Here is a 22,731-nt window from a genome sequence, read left to right as displayed (position 1 = left end):
TGCACCCTGGACAAGTAGAGTATTCCATGGAATGATAGACAGATGCCTCATTACTCAGCCATCTCACTATCCAGCAGAACCAATGTCCTTTCTAGTGACTAAAAGGTGAATGGGTCTTTGTCAAAAGTGCAGGCTGTACTGGATTTCTCTGACATACACACCACTTTTTAAAATGGCTGTTTTACATTGGGGATGGGGCTTTCCTCCTTGCACCAGCTTACACCTCATTTTAGATTAAGGTCCTTCTGCAGGCAGCAAAATTTATATCCCTGCCTCAGGTAGGATATATCTTAAACTAGGCAAAACATGCTTAGAGCGTAATGAAATTGAAGCACTTTCAGTGTCTGTTTTCCCCTTCACTAATTCGTTTCCTTATCTGTATCTGACAGTCCTTCAGCATTTTGTAGAAGTCCTTACGGGGTGCTTCGACCGTGCCCAAGCATTGTGTATTTTCACTTTTCCAAACATCCCCAAGAGATTTTAAACACTTTATTTAATAAAAGTTAAACATACAAAACTGAAATTAACACACTTTGTATTCATAAAAATCACTTTCTCCCATTAATAGGAAGAATCTTTTTCTATGCATGGATTCTACACTATCAGTTGCAGAGTTTAGCTTGAGTTGTGACTCAGGTAACTGATGGATATTTCCACCAATCAGTGCATTATCAATTGCTGACATGACCTGATCTAATTAACAAATTACAAAATGAGCTACATTAACATAATATACAAGGGAAACATGGTCAGGATTAATGAACAAGAAATACACTTGAATTATTTACTGGAGGAAATAGCCAAAGTACTCCTGTTCATTAACTCAGGCCTAGATTTTACAAAAATAATATCTACATTGTATACAGGGCTATACATTAACTTTTTTTTTTTAAACACTTTACGGATTCAGAGGTGGTACCAGTACCGTAAGTGGGAGACAAGTAACAGAGGGAAGCAATCACATACAAAGGCAAGAACTTTTACAGGTGGTTTCCTGAATAAAATTGAAAGGGCTCATGACAGTGTAGGGCTGAAATTACAATGAACACTAGGGCCACACCAGGATTATAGCAAGGCAGAAACTTCAGACTAGCCTTTACTCATTTCCAACTAACTAAGTAGGATCCAGGCATTCTTATCTAATGTGCTTCAGTTCTGTTTAAAAGGATGGAGAAAAAAAACCCACAAAGGCTGCTCAACAAGTTGGGGATTTACTGTACAGTTGTCAAGTCCCACAACCAGCCCATGGAACCCAGCAGTGCGTGGTGCAGAAGGGCTAAGAATATACTTTGCAGATCATGTTATTTAAATTTTCCCAACACTTAAATCTTCACTTTTAAAGTGCAGTTTGACTCTGAAATCTGACTCTCTAAAAATGTCATCTTCGGGTTCCCTGGTTGTGTCTCAGTGACTTCCAGTTTAAATGTGCTCAGCATACATGTAAGGAGATTCCTCCCCCTAATTTCCAGCCCTGCAAATTCAGTCTGGAATCTCAAAGTGAAGTTGTATTGTTTCTAGCACATGAATCATCACACTACTCATATGTATTCTGTGGGCCACATTCTGCCCTCAGTTACAGCTGTACAAGCAGACTGTCTTCAGTGAGATTGCAAGAGAGTAACTTAGAATTTTATTAACAATTCCATTTTATATACAAGCTAGGATGGAATCCAGCTAACTTTCCCAGAGCTGTACTGGCTCTGTAGTGCTAGTGTAGTTTGTCACTAAAGCAAGAAGATAGGACTGTGAATACAGAGGGAATGAGTAGCTTTTAAAGGCGCCATTTTTACAGTCATTTTTCTGACCCTACCCCTGGCTAAAAGTATGAATGGAAGATTCTGGAGACCAGCATTTCAGCGCAACTGCAAACAGCTCACAAAAACATCTGGCTGCAGAATTTTGCTTTAAGATGACTATATAAAAAGTTTAGTAATGATGAAGGGAATCAACTGAATAGCTGTAGATTTCTTTAAGGCTCACATCAGCTGAAGCCAAGTGATGGTGACAAAATGAACTATTCACTACATGCCAACAAATAATTTACTTTTAGAAAAATATAATGATAAAAAGATAAGTGTAAAGCCCTGCAGAGATGAAGTTTAGCCTTTTCCCCCCCTCTTACTGAGGCATCAAATGCCTGACGTTATATTTAGAGGTATCTTGATATTGTGTCATGGGTTTATCTGCAATTCCGCATGTTCCAACCCCGACTTTGCCAGTCACGCTCTCAGGGGAAGCAAAAATACTCCTCTTTACCTGAGGAGGAAACAAAAACACCATTCCCGATTAGTCAGTTCAATACAGTTTGCTAACTGTGAATACATGAGTACTGATTAGTCAGGTCTCTAATCCTACAAACAATCCTCAACACTCTACTTTATAGATCAGTGGTCAGCAACCTTTCAGAAGTGGTGTGCCGAGTCTTCATTTATTCACTCTGATTTAAGGTTTTGCGTGCCAATAATACACATTAATGTTTTTAGAAGGTCTCTTTCTATAAGTCTATAATATATAACTAAACTATTGTTGTATGGAAAGTAAATAAGGTTTTTAAAATGTTTAAGAAGCTTCATTTAAAATTAAATTAAAATGCAGAGCCCACCAGACCGGTGGCCAGGACCCGGGCAGTGTGAGCGCCACTGAAAATCCGCTCGCGTGCCGCCTTCGGCACACATGCCATAGGTTGCCTACCCCTGTTATAGATGGCAAACTGACACATTAATGTACTTACCCAAGGGCACAGGAGGAGTCAGTGACAGAGGCAACATTAGAAATGAAATTCCTGGCACCCAGTCCCATGTTCTAATCATGCCTCTCTGTGAGCACTTATAGCCAAAGTTCAGGAATAAAGGCCACATTACTTATCGTAAGACTGTTTTGTGCTAAGTGCTCAAAAGGACTGACGTTTTAGCACTTCGCCGGCAGTTCCACACTGCCCCTGGGTGAGTGGGAGGAAACCAGAGTGGGCAGCAATACAGCAACACTTCAGCCTCCCCACCACCTCCTCTGAAATACGGCTACTCTACAAGACATGTGAAATGGCTGCCAAGTTGGCCACACACCAGACTTTCAGGCTCTCTGCTCCAGTGGACCCCAATCCTCGCAGTCTATGCTGCCACCAACAGTGGACCCAATGCTCCAGCCTGGGCAAGTGCAAGCTTGGTTTCAATAGGGAAAACACCTCACCATGCTAAACCAAGGCCAATCAGAAGGATTTATTATGGGCTTGTATTATATTTTTTTACATTTCTTGTTTTTTCATAATAATGACTAGCAACAGCTTCCAATTCCTAAAGTCACAGACACGCGTACCTCACGTATAGATAAATCCCAGCACACACCCGGGCATAGGTCTTCTTACAGACCTAGGTTGTGGCAAGAATTCTTTTCCCTGAATAACTTTGACAGAATGCGTATCACTGTATTTCTACACAATGGCTAACATTACTATTAGCTTTGTCAATGGTAGTGAGCTCTCTGAACAGTGGCATGAATGTATGTTAGCAAAAACCAAACTACGCACAATTTGAGGAATAGTGCTACCACCTATCACTGGTATTTGTTCTAGGCTTTTCCTTATCTGCTGCACAGTTATAACAGCCACGAAAAGCTATGTCTGCTGGGTGTATAAGAGAGCCAATCACGCACTTGCCAGCATCAAGGTCTCACAGCAGTTTCCCCAGTATATGGCATGGTGTGGAGCAATTTGGCCACACCTCCAAATGCAAACTTTTAGTTAATTTATACTAACAACAATTTAAAAGGCAACCCCAATTCTTGCATAAAAGCGACCAAGTTTCCCAACCTACACAAGCAAAGGCCTAAGACTTACTTTTCATGTTTAGGCACGATCACTCAGCCTATCTACAGCATCAAGCTACCTATTTACACTTACTCTGTTTTGCGGCTGGGCTGCCTCAGACTGTGAAGCTGAGCCATTTGCCCCCAAAGCATCGTCTGGGCATGGGATTTTTCCTGTAACTAGCAGGTCGGACTAGTCCTTTTGCTAACTGTTCACACACTGGTAGCATATACAAACCTGGCCTTTTTTGTTTTTAGAATAGGCTCTGTTGTTGAACTGTTGCCACTTGACTTTCTGGTCCTCTCGCTCCTGTTCAAGTTCTTTGATTCTCTGGGCTTTTTTCAAAGCTTTCTTCTTTTTATATTCTCGTTGCTGTGCAATCATCTCTTTTCTGTAAGAAGGAAGGGTAGCCCATGATTATGTTTGTGCCTCCATTTCCTCTTCATAAAGCACTCTGAGGTACACTAAGTACCAAGTAAGAAACTAAATGTAACTATTGTAAGCCATTAGATGTGTAAAACAGGCCTCTCAAACGAGCAATTACCCAACCAAGTCAGGACTATGTAAGCTTATGAAGACTACTGATAAACCTCCCCAAACAAGCTGTACTCCATAGATGCAAGAGCAAAGCTGTGAAGTAAGTTATGTGTAACACATGGGTACCATGGTGTGATAGGATCATCTTAAGCCTAGTTTCATCTGCTGCCTGTACAGAACAGATTCATTCTCTGATTCTAGAAAGAACATTAAGTCATTTCTTCTGTAAGGCAGTCTATCAATTGAGAGTATCATTACAGCATTACACTCCTGTAATATTTATCATATAGAATCAGGAGCAATAAAAATGCCCCAAGCAGGTCATTTCAAATAGCGCAATCCTCAGAGCTGGCACAGATGACAAATTCCCAGTTTCACAAATTGTCAAATGGCCCTTTCAAATATAATCAAATAACATTTCTGAATGTACATGGCTCTTTTCCAACATGGGCCAAATCTCACCATGGTGATCTCCCTGAGAAGAATGCCCTTGATCCAGGACTCCTGCACTGATCAGGTAAAAATCAGCAACTGTGGTGGGGATTAGGCACAGGGAAAGGGGAATCTGCAAAGAACTTGATAAAACCCAAATTTGTATTGCCTTTTCTGCAGCAGCTTTCTTTAATGCTGTGGAACCCCTTTTGGCATGGAAGGGGTGTTGCAAGAACAGTAGACTGAGGAGAGGCGGGCAGTGTGGCTCTAACAAAGCCATAATAATGCCAGGAACCAAGGGAAGGGACATGAGTGCTGGGGAGCTAGGACAGAGGCACAAGTCCTTCATACTAATGTGGCTCACAGGGGATCTGGATGTGACAGGAACCACATGCCAGGCTTCTTCCAAAAGGGGAGGGATTAAACACACACACACACACACCCGCCACCCCCTCCCACAAGGATCATATTAGTGTCCCCAGTTCGGTAAGGCAGAGTCAGTACATCCTAGGACTTTCTCCTACAACCTACCGTAGGCTGGAGGAAGGATGCAAGAGCTGCTCCAGTACTTGGGTCTCCAAATAGACTGGTTCCCAAGATGTAACCCCTCTACATTTTGGTTTCTTATCAGGAAGCTGTGAATCAGGAACCTCTTGGTGCTAGCTGGCAGAGGGCACAGAGAGTGCCTAGAGTTTTACAGGGATCTCCTGGGTCAGATACATGCACAATAATTCACTATAAGGTGGCATGCAAAGTCTCTACCAAGAGCCAGTAGCCCACTGGCCATCATAAAGACTGCGAAACACGTGTATAGATAATAATTGAAGTGTTGTGTGTCTGTGCTGAGAATTATGTTCTTAAAGCAGGTAATCAGAAGGTGAAGTGCCTTGGACAGGTTCCTTTCAAGCAGGAGGTAACAGACACTTATCTCTCTGTCTGGTCATATGTGTATTAGGCACTGTATGTCTCACAATGGATGTCTGTTTCAATATTGAGCCAAGTTTATCAAAAAACTGCAAAATCTTGAAGAGAGGAAATTTACAGGAAGGAATAAACAGCAGGTGTGAATCCTGTTTATGAGTAAAGACAATGGATTCCTGGGATATATCTGGGGGTGCAGAGGTACAGCCTGGATCCTTCACTGAGAAAGCAAGTTAGCCGCATGTTTGTCTTATGAACAAAGAGTCAGAGCCAAGCCTGCTGTAAAGTGCTGGAAGGACTTTGGGTGAGCACTGATCTATAAGACAGGAAAGTATCTAGTTAAGCCTAGGTTCTAGAATGCTTATATGGTATAAGTAACCATTTGTTTCCAATACTTTACTTGCTACTTTGTTAAATAAACAGTTACTTGTTTTTACTATAAATATATCTAAGTGCTGTGTGTTAAACAGAACAATAATCTGAGGTGCAGTAAATTGGGGTGTGCTGCTTCTTTGGCAGTAGCAAATCTGTGAATACAGTCAGCATCCACTGGAACAGGGAGAGGACACTCCAGGGAGATGCTCGGGGGCAGGAATATGCCTAGCACTAACCTGAAGCAAGAGTGCGGGACCTGCCGAGGCTAAGAGAGGAGTGCTTGTGTTGCCCGTGGACAGTGAAGTCAGAGAGCTGACCTATGGCAGGCACAGACCAGGCTTCCTCATGCTAAGGGCAGTGGGTAATGAGGTGCCTCACAACTCTGGGTACTCCCACAAAGAATCAAAGAAGCTTCACTTGTTGAAGCTATTTTTTCATTCCTCCAAATGAAAACTTGTCTATGCAACACTTACAATTTCAAGCAGGAGCTCTGAAAAGCTTCTGCTAGACTACAGGCATCTACCACTTCTTTAATCAGTAATTTATAATATATACTCACTATTTCATCACACACACAAGTCTCTATCTTCTCCTGAAACACAAATTGTAAGCATCATCTCCATATTGCATTCCTCTTTACCTGATCATGATTTGGAACCTATGTTGTTTAGAACTGGCCTCTTTGCTGGCAATAAAAGAATTCTACTTTTGTAACTCACATTAATATCCTTGATAAATATGACATCAGAATTGGTCTAAGAGTGAGATGCTAACAGGTTGTTTTACCAGAGTATGTTTCCTTAAGCAAATTCCATCCATCCACCACACGAATGTAACATGCTTGGTTGGCCTAAGTTCTTTGTTAAAGTACACATCTAAGGTTATACAAGTCACTTACTTGGACATGGGTTTGTTGCCACTGTCCTCTTTTGCCTTTCTTCCCTCTTCTACAGGTTTGAGGTTGAGCAGAGGCGTGACTTCAGCATTGCCATATCCAGCAAACGTGATTGCAGCAGTACCATTCTCCTCATCTATCTCTTCAATCTCAGCTTCGTAACACCTGTAAAGATATCATGGCTGTAAGCATGTGAGTAATGGTTTAATACTCAGCCCTACAACACCTACACTGTTATTCAGCTACTAACATTAAGTTAAGTATTTGCTACCAATCTGCTTCATTTTTTGGGACAAAATACAAATCAAGCTGAGAAGTTAATGTTCTTTAAGGACCTAAGTACATCAGTCCTGCACAAGAGCTTAACCTCACTAGCTGATCAAGGAACCAATGACAATTTTAAGGCCTAATAGCTATTCAGGCTAGAAACAAATGCCTTGTGAAACTGCAAAGTTAAGAATCTTGCTTTTTTTCCTAGTGATAGGTCATGCAATATCAGATTGTAAAACTATGGCATTCTAGATAACACAGATTAAAGCTAGTCAGGAATTTTCTGACTGAATGCTTTTTCCACCAGAAAATGCTGATTTGTTGAAAATAAAACTGTTCACAGGAAGGGCTGGTTTTGAGTTTCACAAATCTTCTGATTCAAATTTTAAAAAAAAAGTTTCAAAATTATTTAATCGTCCTGTTTTGTCATTTTTCTAGTTCAAAACAACTTTATTTCGAACCTCTAGTTAATTTATACTAAAAACTTTTTAAAAGGCCATACTAATTCTTTTTGGACCATCTGTTTACAAAGGTTTTGAGACTGACTTTTTGTTTTATTTGGGACGAGGAAAAAATCTGAAGTCTCAATCTCTCGCCCAGCTCTGCTACAGAAGCTAGAGACTATACTTACAGATATCATTCCAATTAACACCTTCCTACTTTGTTTTGATATAGCCACCGTCTTGAGAGAGACTTGAATTGAGTTAAAAACCAATGCTTTATACTGTGTGAAAACTATGGGGAACCCCAGCTTTTGTGTGGTAGGAAGCATTAATCTCTAGCTAGCACTTCTTGAGACACTGGCTGCTTAAATCATGTTGCAGCTTTAGTGGAAAGAAACAAGATAGTAATCAAAGTGAGTAAGGTCCAATACCACTTGACCTGCTAGAACTAGAAACATTTAAGTGAACCAGTACAAATGCTTTCAGATCCAACAAACTTATTCTGATCACTGGTTTAGGCCAGATCTTGGGACCCAGTAGTGACCGAAGAATTTAAAAATGTAACATTTATGATCTTAGGTGAGAAAATATTTCAGCCATCAATGCCTAGCAACAGAAGAAGTGTTTTTATTTTTGAACAGTTTGTTTTATACATGAAAGTATCAATAATTCTGCATCAATGCATATATTTGGTTTTCACTACATTAGCAGCTCCATTGTACAAGGATTCAACTCTTTTCTAAGAGAAGGAAATGGGATGTTTACTCAATCTGAACAGTTTGATTAGAAAAAATTCAGAAATGCTTGTATGTTACAAAATAAAGGATAAACTATCATTTTGAAAATATATATCTTTGTATTTCAAAGACTACAAGATCAGACTAAATTGAAGCAACCTCAGAAACTCTCAATAACATTAGCCGGGGGAGTCAAAACCAACTATTTTGGTACAGCATCTCCGGAGCATGGTCCAGCCAAGTATCAAGCCCCTAAAGACAGAGCAATATTGCAATCGCAATAGAACTACAGTCAAATGATGGTGTTCCAAGTTAAATGCACAGACTTAAATTTCTCAGTCATTTTTCATGACAATGAGTAAATGTAAAATACATAAACAGAATGGCAATTACATACCCTGGTACATTTGACAGGCACTACACTAATGATTATAACTAGTTTATGAAAGTGTCCGGTTTTTTTAAAGTTGTATGTGTTATATTTCTTTTGAGGGTGGTGACAAGAAAAGGTGTTTTCAGAATCACCGAATATCAAATTTGCTTTGTCTATAATATTCAACTTCACTAAAAGGAAATACAATGGTTACTTAATTGCTCTTAGCTATTCTTTGTTAGAATGACTCAAATGGGGCAGTTCAAGCTGAATGAAAATCTCTTACCATTGTACTGTATTATTTCATGTAACTGTTAGAGAAGTTTGTTTTCTACACTTACTGTCCATCTTCACTCCATATTGCCATACATTTATCCCCAACCTTCCAGGAGTGACTGGGTAGGGCAGAAGCAGAACTATCAGAACTTGCAAGGGCTTCCGAAGGTTGTGTTGAAAGGAGATCTTTGGTTAATTCTATAACTTCCTGGAAAAGGAAGAGGCAAAAAATACACTTTCAAACACCATTACTGTGCTTTATTTTTTCCCCAAGTTGACAGATCTTTTTCTAGTAATGATTGTATTAAACGTATATCTGATGTAAAGCAGACTGCGGGCTATTTACCACTAATTACAGTGTATTAGCCTTAGACATCACATATGTAGAAGAAAGCGATGTTATGACTGTATGCTATATTGAAATGAGGCCACTTCTCCACCCTTGGTCAACTTTCAAAATGCCCCAATGTTTCCTTTTTACAGCAATTATTTCTAGCTGAACTGCTTTTGCATAGGCTCAGAGACATAGCCAGCTATTCATGTGGAAACAATCCTTGATGTGACTCTCTTTGCACGTGTGCTGCACATGATCCTCAGTTTTTGACTGAAGAGCACATCACAGCAATGGGGAGTGAGCAGCCAGTGTTACATTCACTGCTCACAGGGAAGGCAAGGGCTAAATTAATTCAAATAAACTTTAAGATAGATAATTGTGAATGTTTTGTTTTTCCGCCTCAACTGCAGTTTATTTTTCATTGGTGATTATTTAAAAAATGATTAGTTAGCCCAGAAATTACACATTGCCTAGTTTTAGAATACTTGCATATAAAATAAGCGTACTAATGATAAGCACCTCTGAATGAGAGGTGCCATTTATTCAGTTCCTTTGAAAAAGTGGGGATTGGCTGAGCTGAAGTATTCACAGAGATATTATGGACAGAGGAGTGTCTCCTTTTTGAGATCCCAGTTTAGGAAAGTATCCCATTTCAGGAAAGCATTTAGGAACATGCTTAATTGCCTTCCTGAATAAAGATGGACTTAATTATGCACTTAAGTGATTTCCTGAATCAGGGCCTCAACGTGTGGGGGCCGAACCTCCTCATTTAACCTGACAGAATGACCTGAACAAGAAAAATGCCAGAAGAAAATATATATTTTTTCTATTAATTGATTTTTAGTGCCTTTAGACACTACAGATTGAAGTCTTACGTATTCACAGAGCTGATACAGCACAGTACACAGCAATGCAAGTTTCCACCCGCTGCCCGGCCATTGTGATTGGACCTGGAGGGACCACTTCTATGGGTAGGTGTTTAGTTCAGTCTCAGTGTTACCTATTTTAAAACAAACTAACTTCCTCAATTAGGTAGCCACCATCTTTGATGACTCAGGAGCCAAAGTAGGTAGGCAAATTTCTAGGTTTTCTATGAACTTCATAAACCAGTGGAAGAAAATACTTAGATGGTTTAGAGGGTAAGAATTTCAATGCCTATTTTTCACCTTAATGAGAAAGATATTTAGTGTCTACTCCTTTTATTGCAATGTAGCAAATGCCAATTGAATCGGTGCTATATTCTTATTTGCCAGTGTGAAGACTCTTGATCACGGCTACTGAAAAAATACGTAGTTCAACAACTAGCAGATAAAAGCAAAACACCAGCACTTTCCTACATGAGGAAAGGCAACTCCACAATTCATAAACAAGAAATGGTGTTAGGCCTTACAATATCCCAATATTTTTATCTGATGCAAGTCACAAAATTAAGGGCAAATATTTCAATTAAGGAGATTGCAGACATCCTGCATCCCCCACACCCTGCGCTACCTCCAAATAACCCTGTCCTCTCCACAGATTCGCCCCACAACACATTATGTCTATGCTGCTGCTCCCACAAATAATACTGCCCAGAGGCAAGGCCAGCAGCAGGATGATTTGGAAGCAATTTTAATCCGTTTTGCCAGAGCAGAAACGGCACGTGTTGGCCCAGCACAGGCACAAGCATTCTTTGCAACTACTGGCTGTGGGGTGATTTAAATAAAGAAACTGTACTTGTGATGAGGAACAGCCTTTTTCAAAATGGATTTCCACATTAGCCCATGAAACAATACAAAGCATGAAGATTCCATGTTCCTGACCCCAATGTTTTCCTTAGTCAAGATCCAAGATGAGAAGTACTTTTGGTAAGTGGTACACCCTAAAGAAGATTTGAAAGGCCCCAAAAGGAACTCTCTATAGTCTTGATAGACTCCCCCATGCCACTTTTCTTAATAAATGGAATCAACAACTATCTAGACAGTGGGACAGGAAGGCTGCAGGACCCAGCAGGGTTCCTCTCTCAGCTCAGCAGAGATGAGAGAGAACAGCTGAAGCCTGATTCACTAAACCTCATCAATAAGGGCCTATAAAGAGAAGGAAAGCTCAAGGCAGAGAGAAGGCTGCTCTTCGTTTCTCCAGAAGTTTGAGGATTCTATTCCCAGAGACCAACCCCATAAAGTTTTTAGTTTTCTTATATGTTTGTCTGAGTAGCTAGCACACAGGCACAAAGGGCCTGACAACTGGACTGTCTTTTGTTTGTCGATATCTGAACCAGTCAGACCTCCCTAACAAGGAAGTTTGTTTTTGCTTTAGAAGACCCTCTGGTGATTTTGTGGCAGGGACTGGAACAGAGGATATGGCCACAGTCTACCTTTACAATAATCTTTATTTTGCAGAATATTGCATATGGGCCAACACTGATTTTGATATTTAGAATATTTCATTTGAGGGAGCTCCTTGGAGTACATACCATTAATTACTTTTCCTTCCCCAGGTCTGAGCTCTAACACTGCTCCTTCACTCACAGAGAGGGTGGTAGTAGCAGTAATCTGCAAATCCAGGAAGCATCATGGCTTGTGATATGTGTATCAGCAGGTCAAATAGAGTACAGCTGTGCACTGATTACCTGAAGGTAAGCGTTTCAGATATACAGAAACCACTGTAATTTGAGACAGTTGACTTACTCCTGCCTCCTTCATAAGTCGTTTATCTATTAAGATAGCTTATTGTAGAACTAGAGTGAATATGCACACAGATTACTCAATCAACAATTCATTGACTTTACCAGTTGTTTAAAGGGTAGGCTATAAACAAACTTGTGGTAAAATCTTATTTTGCCTACCTATCAATACTGGACACACATAGTGGATAGAAACCTGAACCATATACAGCATGTGTTGAATTGGTTAGAGTTCCAATACATCTGTTTTGTTGTTCTAATATATAGCATATTATAGTGTTAGTGAGAACACAACTGGAGTATTGCACATAGTGGGGGGCATCACATTACAGTAACAGCTGAGGAACTGGAAGGTGCAGATAAGCGCCATTAGGTTTATGCAGTTTCAAGGGCTAGAGCAGGGGTCGGCAACCTTTCGGAAGTGGTGTGCCGAGTCTTCATTTATTCACGCTAATTTAAGGTTTTGCGTGCCAGTCATACATTTTAACTTTTTTAGAAGGGCTCTTTCTATAAGTTTATAATATATAACTAAACTATTGTTGTATGTAAAGTAAATAAGGTTTTTAAAATGTTTAAGAAGCTTCATTTAAAATTAAATTAAAATGCAGAGCCCACCAGACCGGTGGCCAGGACCCGGGCAGTGTGAGTGCCACTGAAAATCCGCTGGCGTGCCGCCTTCGGCACAAGTGCCATAGGTTGCCTATCCCTGGGCTAGAGAAACTAGATTTGTAGAAATAAGGGAATGGGAGGAAAAAAGCGAACTCTATCCCATAAAATTCTTAAAGAAAGTAGCAAGTTGAAAAAACATGAGGGCACCAACTGAAACTAAGAACAGGCATTGAAGGAAGTTGAAAACAAGAAGTTTATTTAAGCAGAAAGTAATGTGGTACCCACTACCAAAGCAGGAAGAGAAGCTGCAACTATCATGTATTCAGACCTCAGACCGCATTTATGGGGGCGGGGTCTCTGGACTCTAGATCAACTAGCTCATGAACTACAGTAAAATAACACTACAGAAAGGCTGAATGGCTCATTTTTAAAGCAAGATTTGTGGGGAAGAGTTAGAATGTGCTGTTACTGCCTACTATAGCAAAACTTCTAATTAGGGTAGCCACATGCAGCCAAATAAGCTATACAATGTGACTTGCTGCCACCTTCCTGTTAACATGGCATGCAACCTGTGGAGACTACAGGTCCCAGCATGCAAAGATCCATCCTTATGAGAGTGGCCTTTCACACAAGTCAAGATGGAGCTCTGTATTGTGGAGTGCATAGTTTCCACAGCTTGTAACATCATATTAAAGAGGAGGCTGGTTGCAATCCACTCTAGTTCATGCAAGTTAGATTTGATCTTTGATTACATAGGTACCTTGCTAGAAGTCCCTCAGTAAAGTAAAAGACGGGGAGCCCATTATTTACATGAAAATATCTTGGTCAAAGCTGAGCATGCTGTGTATGGTAATGATGGATGCAATACTGAGATAAAGGATTGTTTCAGATACATAACTGAATCTTTAGAACAAACAGGAAACAACAATTTAATTGAGACACTAAAAAATATGAAGTTAGATTTTCCATTTTTAAGGTGGACTGTATGGGTAGCAAACCTTTTGGAGATGGGAATTCAAACATCTTCCCTATTCTGTGCAGAGCTTTTTATTTAAAAATGTTTTCCAAGTTGTCTATTCACATCAATGATTTCTACACATCAAAGCAGACCTGATATTGGTATTAGAAATATGAGTTTTGCTCTGGATTTTAAAAATATACACATGCTTTTAAGAATGTGCAACAAAGTACATTCTCATTATACTACAAAATTTCCTGTGGACACAAGACCTTTACATTTAAAAGGAAATCTAAAGCTTATTGATAGGAGACATTGATTTAGCTTGTTTCTGAGTTGTATTTTTATTGTTACCATTTCTTCAAGTAGCAGCAGCTACTGAATACTGCAGTGGGCAGTTTTATCTACTTAAGTTTGTGAATAATAACTTTGCTGCTATAGTGCTCTCTCTCTCTAGCAATAACAAAGTAGTATTTCGCACCCATACGCTAACATTTAAGAAAACATTAAATACAGGCATACTTATGTGCCAATTTTGTTGCCTGAAGTGATAAAAAAGGCCTTTGTAATCAAGTTGAAGGTGTTCATGCCATTGTCCAAAGTGGGTCTAATGAGGACTTTGAGTAGCTTTTATCTATCAACAAAAAATAACTTACGAGCTTAAGTATAAACGTATTCCAGGTGGTGGCACATTTGACATTTCATAACAAATCTGGCATTCCTTACATACCCAGAACTTCTATTAAAAAGTCAGCGGGAGGCTAAGGTGTGCCAGGATTTCAGACTTATGCTGTAAAGATATTTCAGCTATCTTTATAGATGTGAAAACAACGAGGAGTCTGGTGGTACCTTAAAGACTAACAGATTTATTTGGGCATAAGGATCTGAAGAAGTGGGTTTTTTACCCACAAAAGCTTATGTCCAAATAAATCTGTTAGTTTTTAATGTACCACCAGACTCCTCGTTGTTTTTGTGGATACAGACTAACGCGGCTAGCCCTCTGATACTTGATTTTCAGATGTGATTGAAAGTGCGCATAATGACTAATTTGATTTATTCAACACAAATGTATGCGGAGAGATTCAGAGCTCAGGATAGTCCAAATGCTGTGACAAATGGAAATAGCTACATAGTTTAAATGGAGCATGCAATGGCTTTATTTAAAAAAATTCAGACTTGAGTGGTGATTAGATTCAATTACAAGGTGATAAAATTAGATGCCTACAATTTACTGGTGTATTATTCTAATACTGCAAAAAGGCCACTGATGAAGATTGGGAAAGGTTGTATTTGGACAAAGTTTATAAAAGGTACAAAAAGGTGTACAGTAAAAAAAGACTAGTTTTTTCATAGTTCTCTCTCCAATCCTTTGGAAGCTAAAAGGGTTCTTTCCGCAAATTTTGTTCTTCCTTCAGCCTGCACGTGCAATGCAACAGTGTGGTCACTATCAACTTAAGCTAAGACATGAATTTTTTTTTAGCCTTCTCTTTTTTTAAAGGGAGGCAATATTATTTAAGTATTTCAGCCAATGCCTTGCACATCTCAAATAAGAATGCTTTTTTTCTTCTTTATGGTGAGGTATTAACATCTTTTTTAAAAACAAATCAAATAGCAGTGACTTTTTTTTAAAAGCACATAAAACAACATGATTATTAATAAACTTAAAAAGACAGGCCAAACGTTGGGACTGCCAGCTATACCACTGTCCCTTCAAGCAATCTGAGATCTTAAAACAAACCTTTAACTTACATTTTGTAATAACCCTGACAAGTATATTATTATTTTTGTTGAAGTGCAAATACCCAGCAACAAGCTATGTCTCTGCTTGAGAGAAAGTGATGGCATTTTTGCTGACATTACTCATGATAGAAAGATCTCAGTTTCTAATTCCCTCAATTCTCACCTGTAAATCTTTTTTTAATTTTAGTAAGTCTTCATTTTCTCCATTCCCAGAAAGAGCAGCCTCAACTTGCTGGAGCTGAGCTTTATAGCTAGCTAGCTGTTTTGCAAGATCTTCTGACATCTGTAAAAAGAAGTAAACCTTAGAACAGAAAGGAGCAAAACTGCTTTGATAAATTCTTTTGTAGGGAAAAAAAAATAGAACTTGTAACTGGTTAAAAAGATGTTACAGCTATCATAGATGGACACCTAACACACTAATTTTTAGTATTATGCTATTTCAGTGGATAACCACTCACCCACTGTCATATGAATTCTGATCAAAACCAACAACAACAAAATCCTTGAAATAAGTAATTTACAAGTTGTATGTATACAATAGTGGACACTATACAAATGAGTAACACTATCTTTAACACATAGCACATAATGATTCATATCTTCAAAATATTCTGAGGTCCCAGGCATTATAATTTTGTCTTTCCACTTATAAACAGCATTATCTTCACATTCTCAGTCAGTCTCTTTAGATGTGTATACACAACTCTTACATGAGTCAATGAAATCCGCCTCACTTAATGTTCTATCATCCTGTTTTAAGCCATTTTTTATATAATAAAACACATACTTCTTTTAAAGTTAATGTAATTTTAGCCTTTCCTTCTAATGTCTTCTGCATAGGGCATCACGTGATGAAGACAAAACTAGCCTTTTGTCACAGATGGATTGGTGAAGACTCTTTGGGCCAGGGACAATCTATCTGTTGTGTGCTTGAACTGCTAGGTGACAGAATACAAAGAAAATGGAGAGGCTGACATACTAATTCATAAATTCAGATCAGTGCAATTTTAATGGAATGTGCCTTCCTCTACTTTCACAAGTAATACTCCTGCATGACAGTTTGCAGCATGCACCTCCTTCCCAACCCAGGGATTGGGGCTAGGAGCTGGGGGAAGAAGAGGTAAATGGGAACTCTGAGCACAGGCAGTGGAAGGGGGGCGGAGGGGGAAAGGTCAACGCTAGACTCTGAGGAGAGGGGAGAAAGATGGGGGAGGGAGGGCTGGCAGGACACAAGATGGTTGGCTTAGTCTATGGAAGAAGAACAGGAGTATTTGTAGCACCTTAGAGACTAACAAATTTATTTAAGCATAAGCTTTCGTGGGCTACAGCCCACTTCATCAGATATATAGAATGGAACATATAGTAAGAAATATATACATACAGAGAACATGGAAAGGTGGAAGTAGCCATACCAACTGTAAAAGGCTAATTAATTAAGATGAGGTATCAGCAGGAGAAAAAAAAACTTTTGTAGTGATAATCAAGATGGCCCATTTTATACAGTTGTTAAGTGTCTTCACACCTTCTTGTCATGGGGAAATAGATTCAATATGTGTAATGACCCAGCCACTCCCAGTCTCTATTCAAACCCAAGTTAATGGTATCTAGTTTGTATATTAATTCAAGCTCAGCAGTTTCTTGTTGGAGTCTGTTTTTTGAAGCTTTTCTGTTGCAAAACTGCCACCTTTAACTCTGTTACTGAGTGACCAGAGAGCCTCTTGATTAGCCTCTTCACAGTTGGTATGGCTACTTCCACCTTTTCATGCTCTCTGTATGTGTATATTTGTTTCTCACTATATGTTCCACTCTATGCACCTGATGAAGTGAGCTGTAGCCCACGAAATACATTTGTTAGTCTCCCAGGTGCCACAAGTGCTCCTGTGCTTTTTGCAGATACAGACTAACACGCTGCTACTCCGAAACCAGCCAATGGAAGGTGAACGGAGCAGAGGGGGAGCGGGGGAGGGGCTAGGGCCTTGCGGGGTGGGGCTAAGGCCCGTGGGGGCGAGTGGGGGCGGCCAGGACGGGGGGGGGGGGTTAGGGCCTGTGGAGGTGCGTGGGGCGGGGCTGAGGGAGGATGTGGTGGGCCTAGGCCAGAGGAATTCCGGGCCGGGGGGGGGGGTCCCCACGACCCAGCCTGCCGGGCGGGGGCTGAAACCTGAGGGGCGGGAGGAGAAGGGGTCGGGTTGAGGAGCCTCGGAGCCGCCTCCGGTGGGAGGCGGGGCGGCGCCGGGTCCCGGCTGCGCGGGAAGGGTTAATAGCCGCTTCCTCTCACCTTGGCCGCGGGAGGGGGGGGGGTCCGCGCCGCGCTGGGTCCCGTCAGGCCTGGGCCGCTTCCTCCTCCCCGCGACGCACGGAGCCAGGAGCCGCGGGCACCAACAATCGCGAGACTTCCGGTGGATGGGGGGGGAAGGACGAGTCAGTCACGTGCCCGCCGCTGGTCAAAGGGCACGAGGCCGGGAGGGATCCGCGCTGGGGGGGGGGGGGCACGTGACGGCAGCGAAGAGCGCGCGAGAGCTGGTTCATCCGGGCACCTTCGTGGCGTCGGCGGATGAGGTAGAACGCCGAGCCCCGCCCCCCCTGTGTAGCCTCGTGCGGGGAGCTACCGTAGGCGCGTGCTCGGAGTGAGGTAGAGACATGACGCCTGAGGGGGTCTGCCCCGCCCCTCTGCGAGGCAACGGGAACTGTTCGCGTCTCGGCTTCCCAGCTGGGGAAACTGAGGCACGGCGAGGTGGCGGCTAAGGTGGCCGCTCCTCTCTTGCCACCCTAGTGGACGTGCTGGGTCTTTCGGGAACGGCGTGACCCTGCCCTCGCCGGTGGGACCTGGGACTCACGGGTGCCTGGAAGGTCAGGCTGGGGGGGGGGAAGCCTTTTATAAGTGTGCTGCTCCGCCCCCACCAGGCTCAGCCTGACATGGGCCACGCTGTTGGGGGTGGAGCGGGGCGCTCTTCAAAGGGGCAGCCCCTGGCTGAGACCGTCCAAAACCACGTCTGGTTTTGCCCGAGGAGGGGCAAACCCTAGAAAAGCAGGATGGTCTGGCGGTTTAATAGCGAACAAGTGGTCTGCTTAGTTAAGACCCAAGTTTTCCAAGTCAAGCACCCTAAATCTCCCCCCATTTTAAGAGGTTTTAGGTACCCCCGTTTGGAGAAAGAAAAAAAAAAGTTGGCCAAGGCTAGCCTGAAGAACAACTCTAAGCTTGTCTCTTTCCCCAGCAGAAGTTGGCCCAGTAAAAGGTATTACCCAAGCAGCCTTTTTCAAACATTTAAAACTTTCCTCAATTGCCCCTGGGGCTGATATTTATCATACAAGTTTCATAACATTCAGTTCAGCTGTTACTGAGAGCGCCAAACCTGTGGAAACTTTGCTAGATATTTTTTCATAGACCGCTTTGCACTCATAGCTCAGACTTGATTTTGTAAATTATGTTATCAAGTTTGAAGCATGTTGCCAGAGTGAAATGCATGGAGGAATTAGTTCTGTAAACTGTAACAGAGCATTAACTTTCAGAAGGAGAAAGCTAATCATATGTGGCTGCTTTTAAAAACATCCTGGGTATAGTCCTCAGTAATATGTGCCTAATGTTTGCCTGCAGACACCCACACAGACTGTCTAATAGCAGCATAATGTGCATGTGTACACATGTTCAAAATACTATATTCCTGGTACCCTCACAACGAAATATAATTATCCCCCCTACGTATAGGGAAACTGAGGCACAGTTGTGCTTATTATTCCTGGGCATCTATATATGTGGCAAGAGTCTCAATAAACAACTAAAAACAATCACTTTATCAACAAGTTTACACTCTAAGATCCTAACCATGCAGTTTGATCTGTGCAGATTGACGTTTACACTGGCGTGAAGTTCTGTTAAAGGCATTGGCTCCACATGGGCAGATTAAATTGCTGTTTTAGGGGAACTTCATTTGTGATAACTTGTACAAGACCACACAACAAATCAGTGTTAGAGCCAGGATTAAAATATTTCATAAACACTGGCTCCCAACCAACCCTCTGCCTATTTCTCTACCAGGTTACTTCTCCGAATATTGAGTCCCTTGTACTTAACAATTCTTCCCCACTCAGTCCCTAACCAAATGGAAGAAAAAGTCAAAACAGCCCCTCTATGTAGTAAGGTGCCACAACAACCCCTCAAAACAACCCTTCTACATAGTAAGGTGCCACCTATCACCTTGCATATGTTAGTTCAATCAAAACAACCCCATCCATCATATTACCCTTTGCCCCTGTCTTTAGGATGGGTCGGCATGTTCCTTGTTATCTGTGTGGAATGTGCTAGTATCGGAATGTTCTGGTACCATCCTGGCATATGTTTATATCTCTAGTGTCCAGTACCTTTTAGGTATGTGTGTTTTTTGCAACATCAGCCGTCTCCTTGCCAGACTCTGAGCTGGGTCTGCCTCTTGCTCACAGCTTAACTTAGCTTTATGTTAACAAAGTCTTGACCATTACCTTCGTTCAGGCCTTAGGCATCATACCGGGCCTCTGATACAAGGGTTTATGTTTCAGGGCCTGATCTAATTACAGTGACCGCACAGGGAATCTTAAAGGATTAACGTCAATTGAAAAGTATTAGCTTCAGCAGAATCTGCCTGCTTAGAGTAAGGCTCAGCTGTTTCTTTGTGGAGGAGTGATTTGAAATTCCAGGTGTCTGACTTACAGTTAATTATAAGAGACAGCAGGGGTACCTGGATATGGTGTGCACATAAACTATAGCTCTACTAATTTGTTTCTTCATATTCAGACATATAGTATTAAAAACGTGTCACTTCACAATACTTTATCAATCAATAATTATACAGTCTTTCATACCAGTGTGCTATGGTGCCTTTCAATCATGCAGGAGTGCAGTCTGATTTAAAAACACTATATCAGAATCAAGCCACCACTCCCCCTACTCACACACCCACCCACCAAAATTCAGCATCAAACAGCAATTTAGAACGGGAAGTGTGTGTTTGGGGGGAGGGGTGTCATATTTGTTTTTGTGAATCTAGCCCTTCATTTCCTTTGGTTTTATTTAAAAAGATTAAAAATGCCCCAAATCAAAACATTTAATTTTGAGTCAAATGAAACATTTTATTCAACCCAAAACAAAATTTTCCAGCTTTTTCTGATTCACCAAAAATTCCAAAAAGTTTTGGTTCAACCTGAACTGATTTTCTTTTCTGTAAGTTTATTTTTTAGAACTAAAAAATCACTTCTCCATGCAGCTCTACTCCTTAATCATGACTTTCTACCGCTTGCTGATTATTTATACAAACACACATACCTCTCAACTGTCCAACATATCAAGAGGCATTGCTCTCGTTTTGTCCCAAAGTTACATCCATTTCACACAAATTTAGTGTCCCCTCATTTTTATTTTTTAAAATTGTTTCCATAAGAAAGAATCTTAAAGATAGGCTCATGCAAAGTTATTTTTAATTACATTAATGGAATGAAGCCCACAGCATTTTTAGTTTCCTGCTTGAATCATTTTTCTGTCTCTGTGTCTCCGATTTAAACCGTGGTAGATTCAAATATATGGAAAATACCTAAATGATTCTCACTAAATCAACTGATTGAACTCGCAAGTTATAAGTGTAACCCTTCTGCCAGGCCGAAACAATAGCAGCAAGGGCCGGGTTCAATACATAGGGGTCCCTTCCCTACAATGTAATGCAAAACCAGCTCGAGCCCCCACCCAGTGACCTGGGAAAATCTTACACACACCCCTGGGCGCCTTGAGGAGGCAATACTTCCCCTCTCGCAAGCACAGAGTCTTGGTGTAGCAGAAAAGGTTTAATTACATGAGATAAATCACAAGCATTAAATCGGGAAAATACCTCAACTAGAGTTCATAGATCAAACCGTGAGCAAAGACCCACCCCAGGAAATTGGGCCGTGTCCTTCCCTCTGGTCTCTTGAGTCCAGCAACCCCCAAATCGCCCACAGTCCCAAAAGTCCCACAATCCAAAAGTCTCTGTCCCGGGTCAGTGCAGCCCCAGAGTTCGAGAGTCTATCTGCAGAGGTCCCCCTCCCCAGCCTGGGTAGAAAGGGGCACCTTACGTGGTTTGGGGCCAACTGCCCTGCCTCTTCGTGGGGTTCTGCTTCCACCAGCCGTCCCCGCAAACTGCTCGGCTCCGCTTGCTCCGTGGGCCGCTCCAGCCGTCCCACAGCTGCTCTGCTCTGCCAGCTGCTCTGGTACATAAGGGTACGAAACAGTCTGCCAAACCTGGGCATTTTCTAAAGATCATTTCTTTAGTCTATTTCTGTTGCTGCTGACCTTTTGAGGTCTGTTAGTATAGGCTTTGGCCTCATGGATAGTATTAACCCCTACTCTCATTTAAAATGGGAAGGCTGACCATCAGGAGTTGCAAATTACCACCGGGAACAATGAACAGAGAATTTCTTATCCTCTAGCACTATCCACAGGAAACTGTACAGAGACAGCAGACGCCTCCCAGTGGAACTCTGCCCACAGAAGTATGTTAGTGCCCCCAAAACATAACTCGAGTCAGAGACCTATGCGCACTATACTCTGCTTCCACTGCCAGTAGCAGATTTACATGTAGGCCCAGAAACTTAGTGGAGCCACTTACAAGTTGCGCCAAAATAATAGGGTGATGGGAGAAATGTAACTAGAACAGCTACAGAAGGGGGTTTGCAGGAGACAGGAACAACCACTCTAGTCTGGTGCACAAAAGACGGGCATGTTCCACTGAAAGACAGGCATCTTTGAAGCACTGCAGGTGTTTACTTGTGTTTGGGATTCTGTTGTAAAATATTACATTCACATCCTTGGTTGGTCTCTACGTGACAGGCTTACCCCACTGAGGACTGTCACCCTGGAACATAACGTAAAATGGTCAGACCAAAGGTCTGTCTAGCACAGTATCCTGTCTTCCGACAGTGGCCAATGCCAGGTGCCCCAGAGGGAATGAACAGAACAGGGAATCATCAAGTGATCCATCCCCTGTTGCCCATTCCCAGCTTCTGGCAAACAAAGGCTAGGGACACCATTCCTGCCCATCCTGGCTAATAGCCATTGATGGACCTATCTTCCATGAATCTGTCTAGTTCCCTTTTGAGCCCCGATGCACAATCATCTTTAGCTTTAAATACTTGGATCTTCAGACATATAGTTTTTTAAATAAATCCTTCAAAAGACCACCCTTGTCTAAAATACACATTTTAATTTTAAATAGTAAAAAAACCTTGCTTCCAAAGTCTTCCTGTCCTTTCTGTACATCCTTTTCTCCCTTCACCCCCCACCACCTTGAAGAGAGCCCTTAAAGCAGGGGTCTTAAACACGCGGCCCACGAGGTTATTTTCTGTGGCCCGTGAGCTCCTCACGCCCTCCC

General features: G+C 41.6%; 1 protein-coding gene across 2 annotated transcripts; it reads right to left on the bottom strand.

Annotated features, from left to right (window-relative positions):
* Nucleotides 1–474: 474 nt before the first annotated feature.
* SMNDC1 (survival motor neuron domain containing 1) lies at nt 475–17,788 on the bottom strand. 2 transcript variants are annotated; one of them, XM_045025188.1, is made up of 6 exons: nt 17,640–17,788; nt 15,528–15,647; nt 9,127–9,269; nt 6,966–7,127; nt 4,040–4,193; nt 475–2,256 (listed from the first exon to the last, which is right to left on the bottom strand). In XM_045025188.1, the coding sequence occupies exons 2-6, from the start codon at nt 15,645–15,647 to the stop codon at nt 2,119–2,121; spliced, it is 717 nt and encodes a 238-aa protein (XP_044881123.1). In that variant the 5' UTR covers nt 17,640–17,788; the 3' UTR covers nt 475–2,118. The 2 variants fall into 2 exon arrangements, with proteins under 2 accessions (XP_044881123.1, XP_044881124.1); XM_045025189.1 differs by lacking the exon at nt 17,640–17,788 and adding an exon at nt 11,848–11,926 and having other exon boundaries at nt 15,528–15,628.
* Between the last annotated feature and the right edge of the window lie 4,943 nt (nt 17,789–22,731).

This window comes from Mauremys mutica, chromosome 7, assembly GCF_020497125.1.
Source record: "Mauremys mutica isolate MM-2020 ecotype Southern chromosome 7, ASM2049712v1, whole genome shotgun sequence".
In the NCBI taxonomy this organism is placed as follows: Eukaryota; Metazoa; Chordata; order Testudines; family Geoemydidae; genus Mauremys; species Mauremys mutica.
This window is presented reverse-complemented; position numbering and strand designations above follow the sequence as displayed.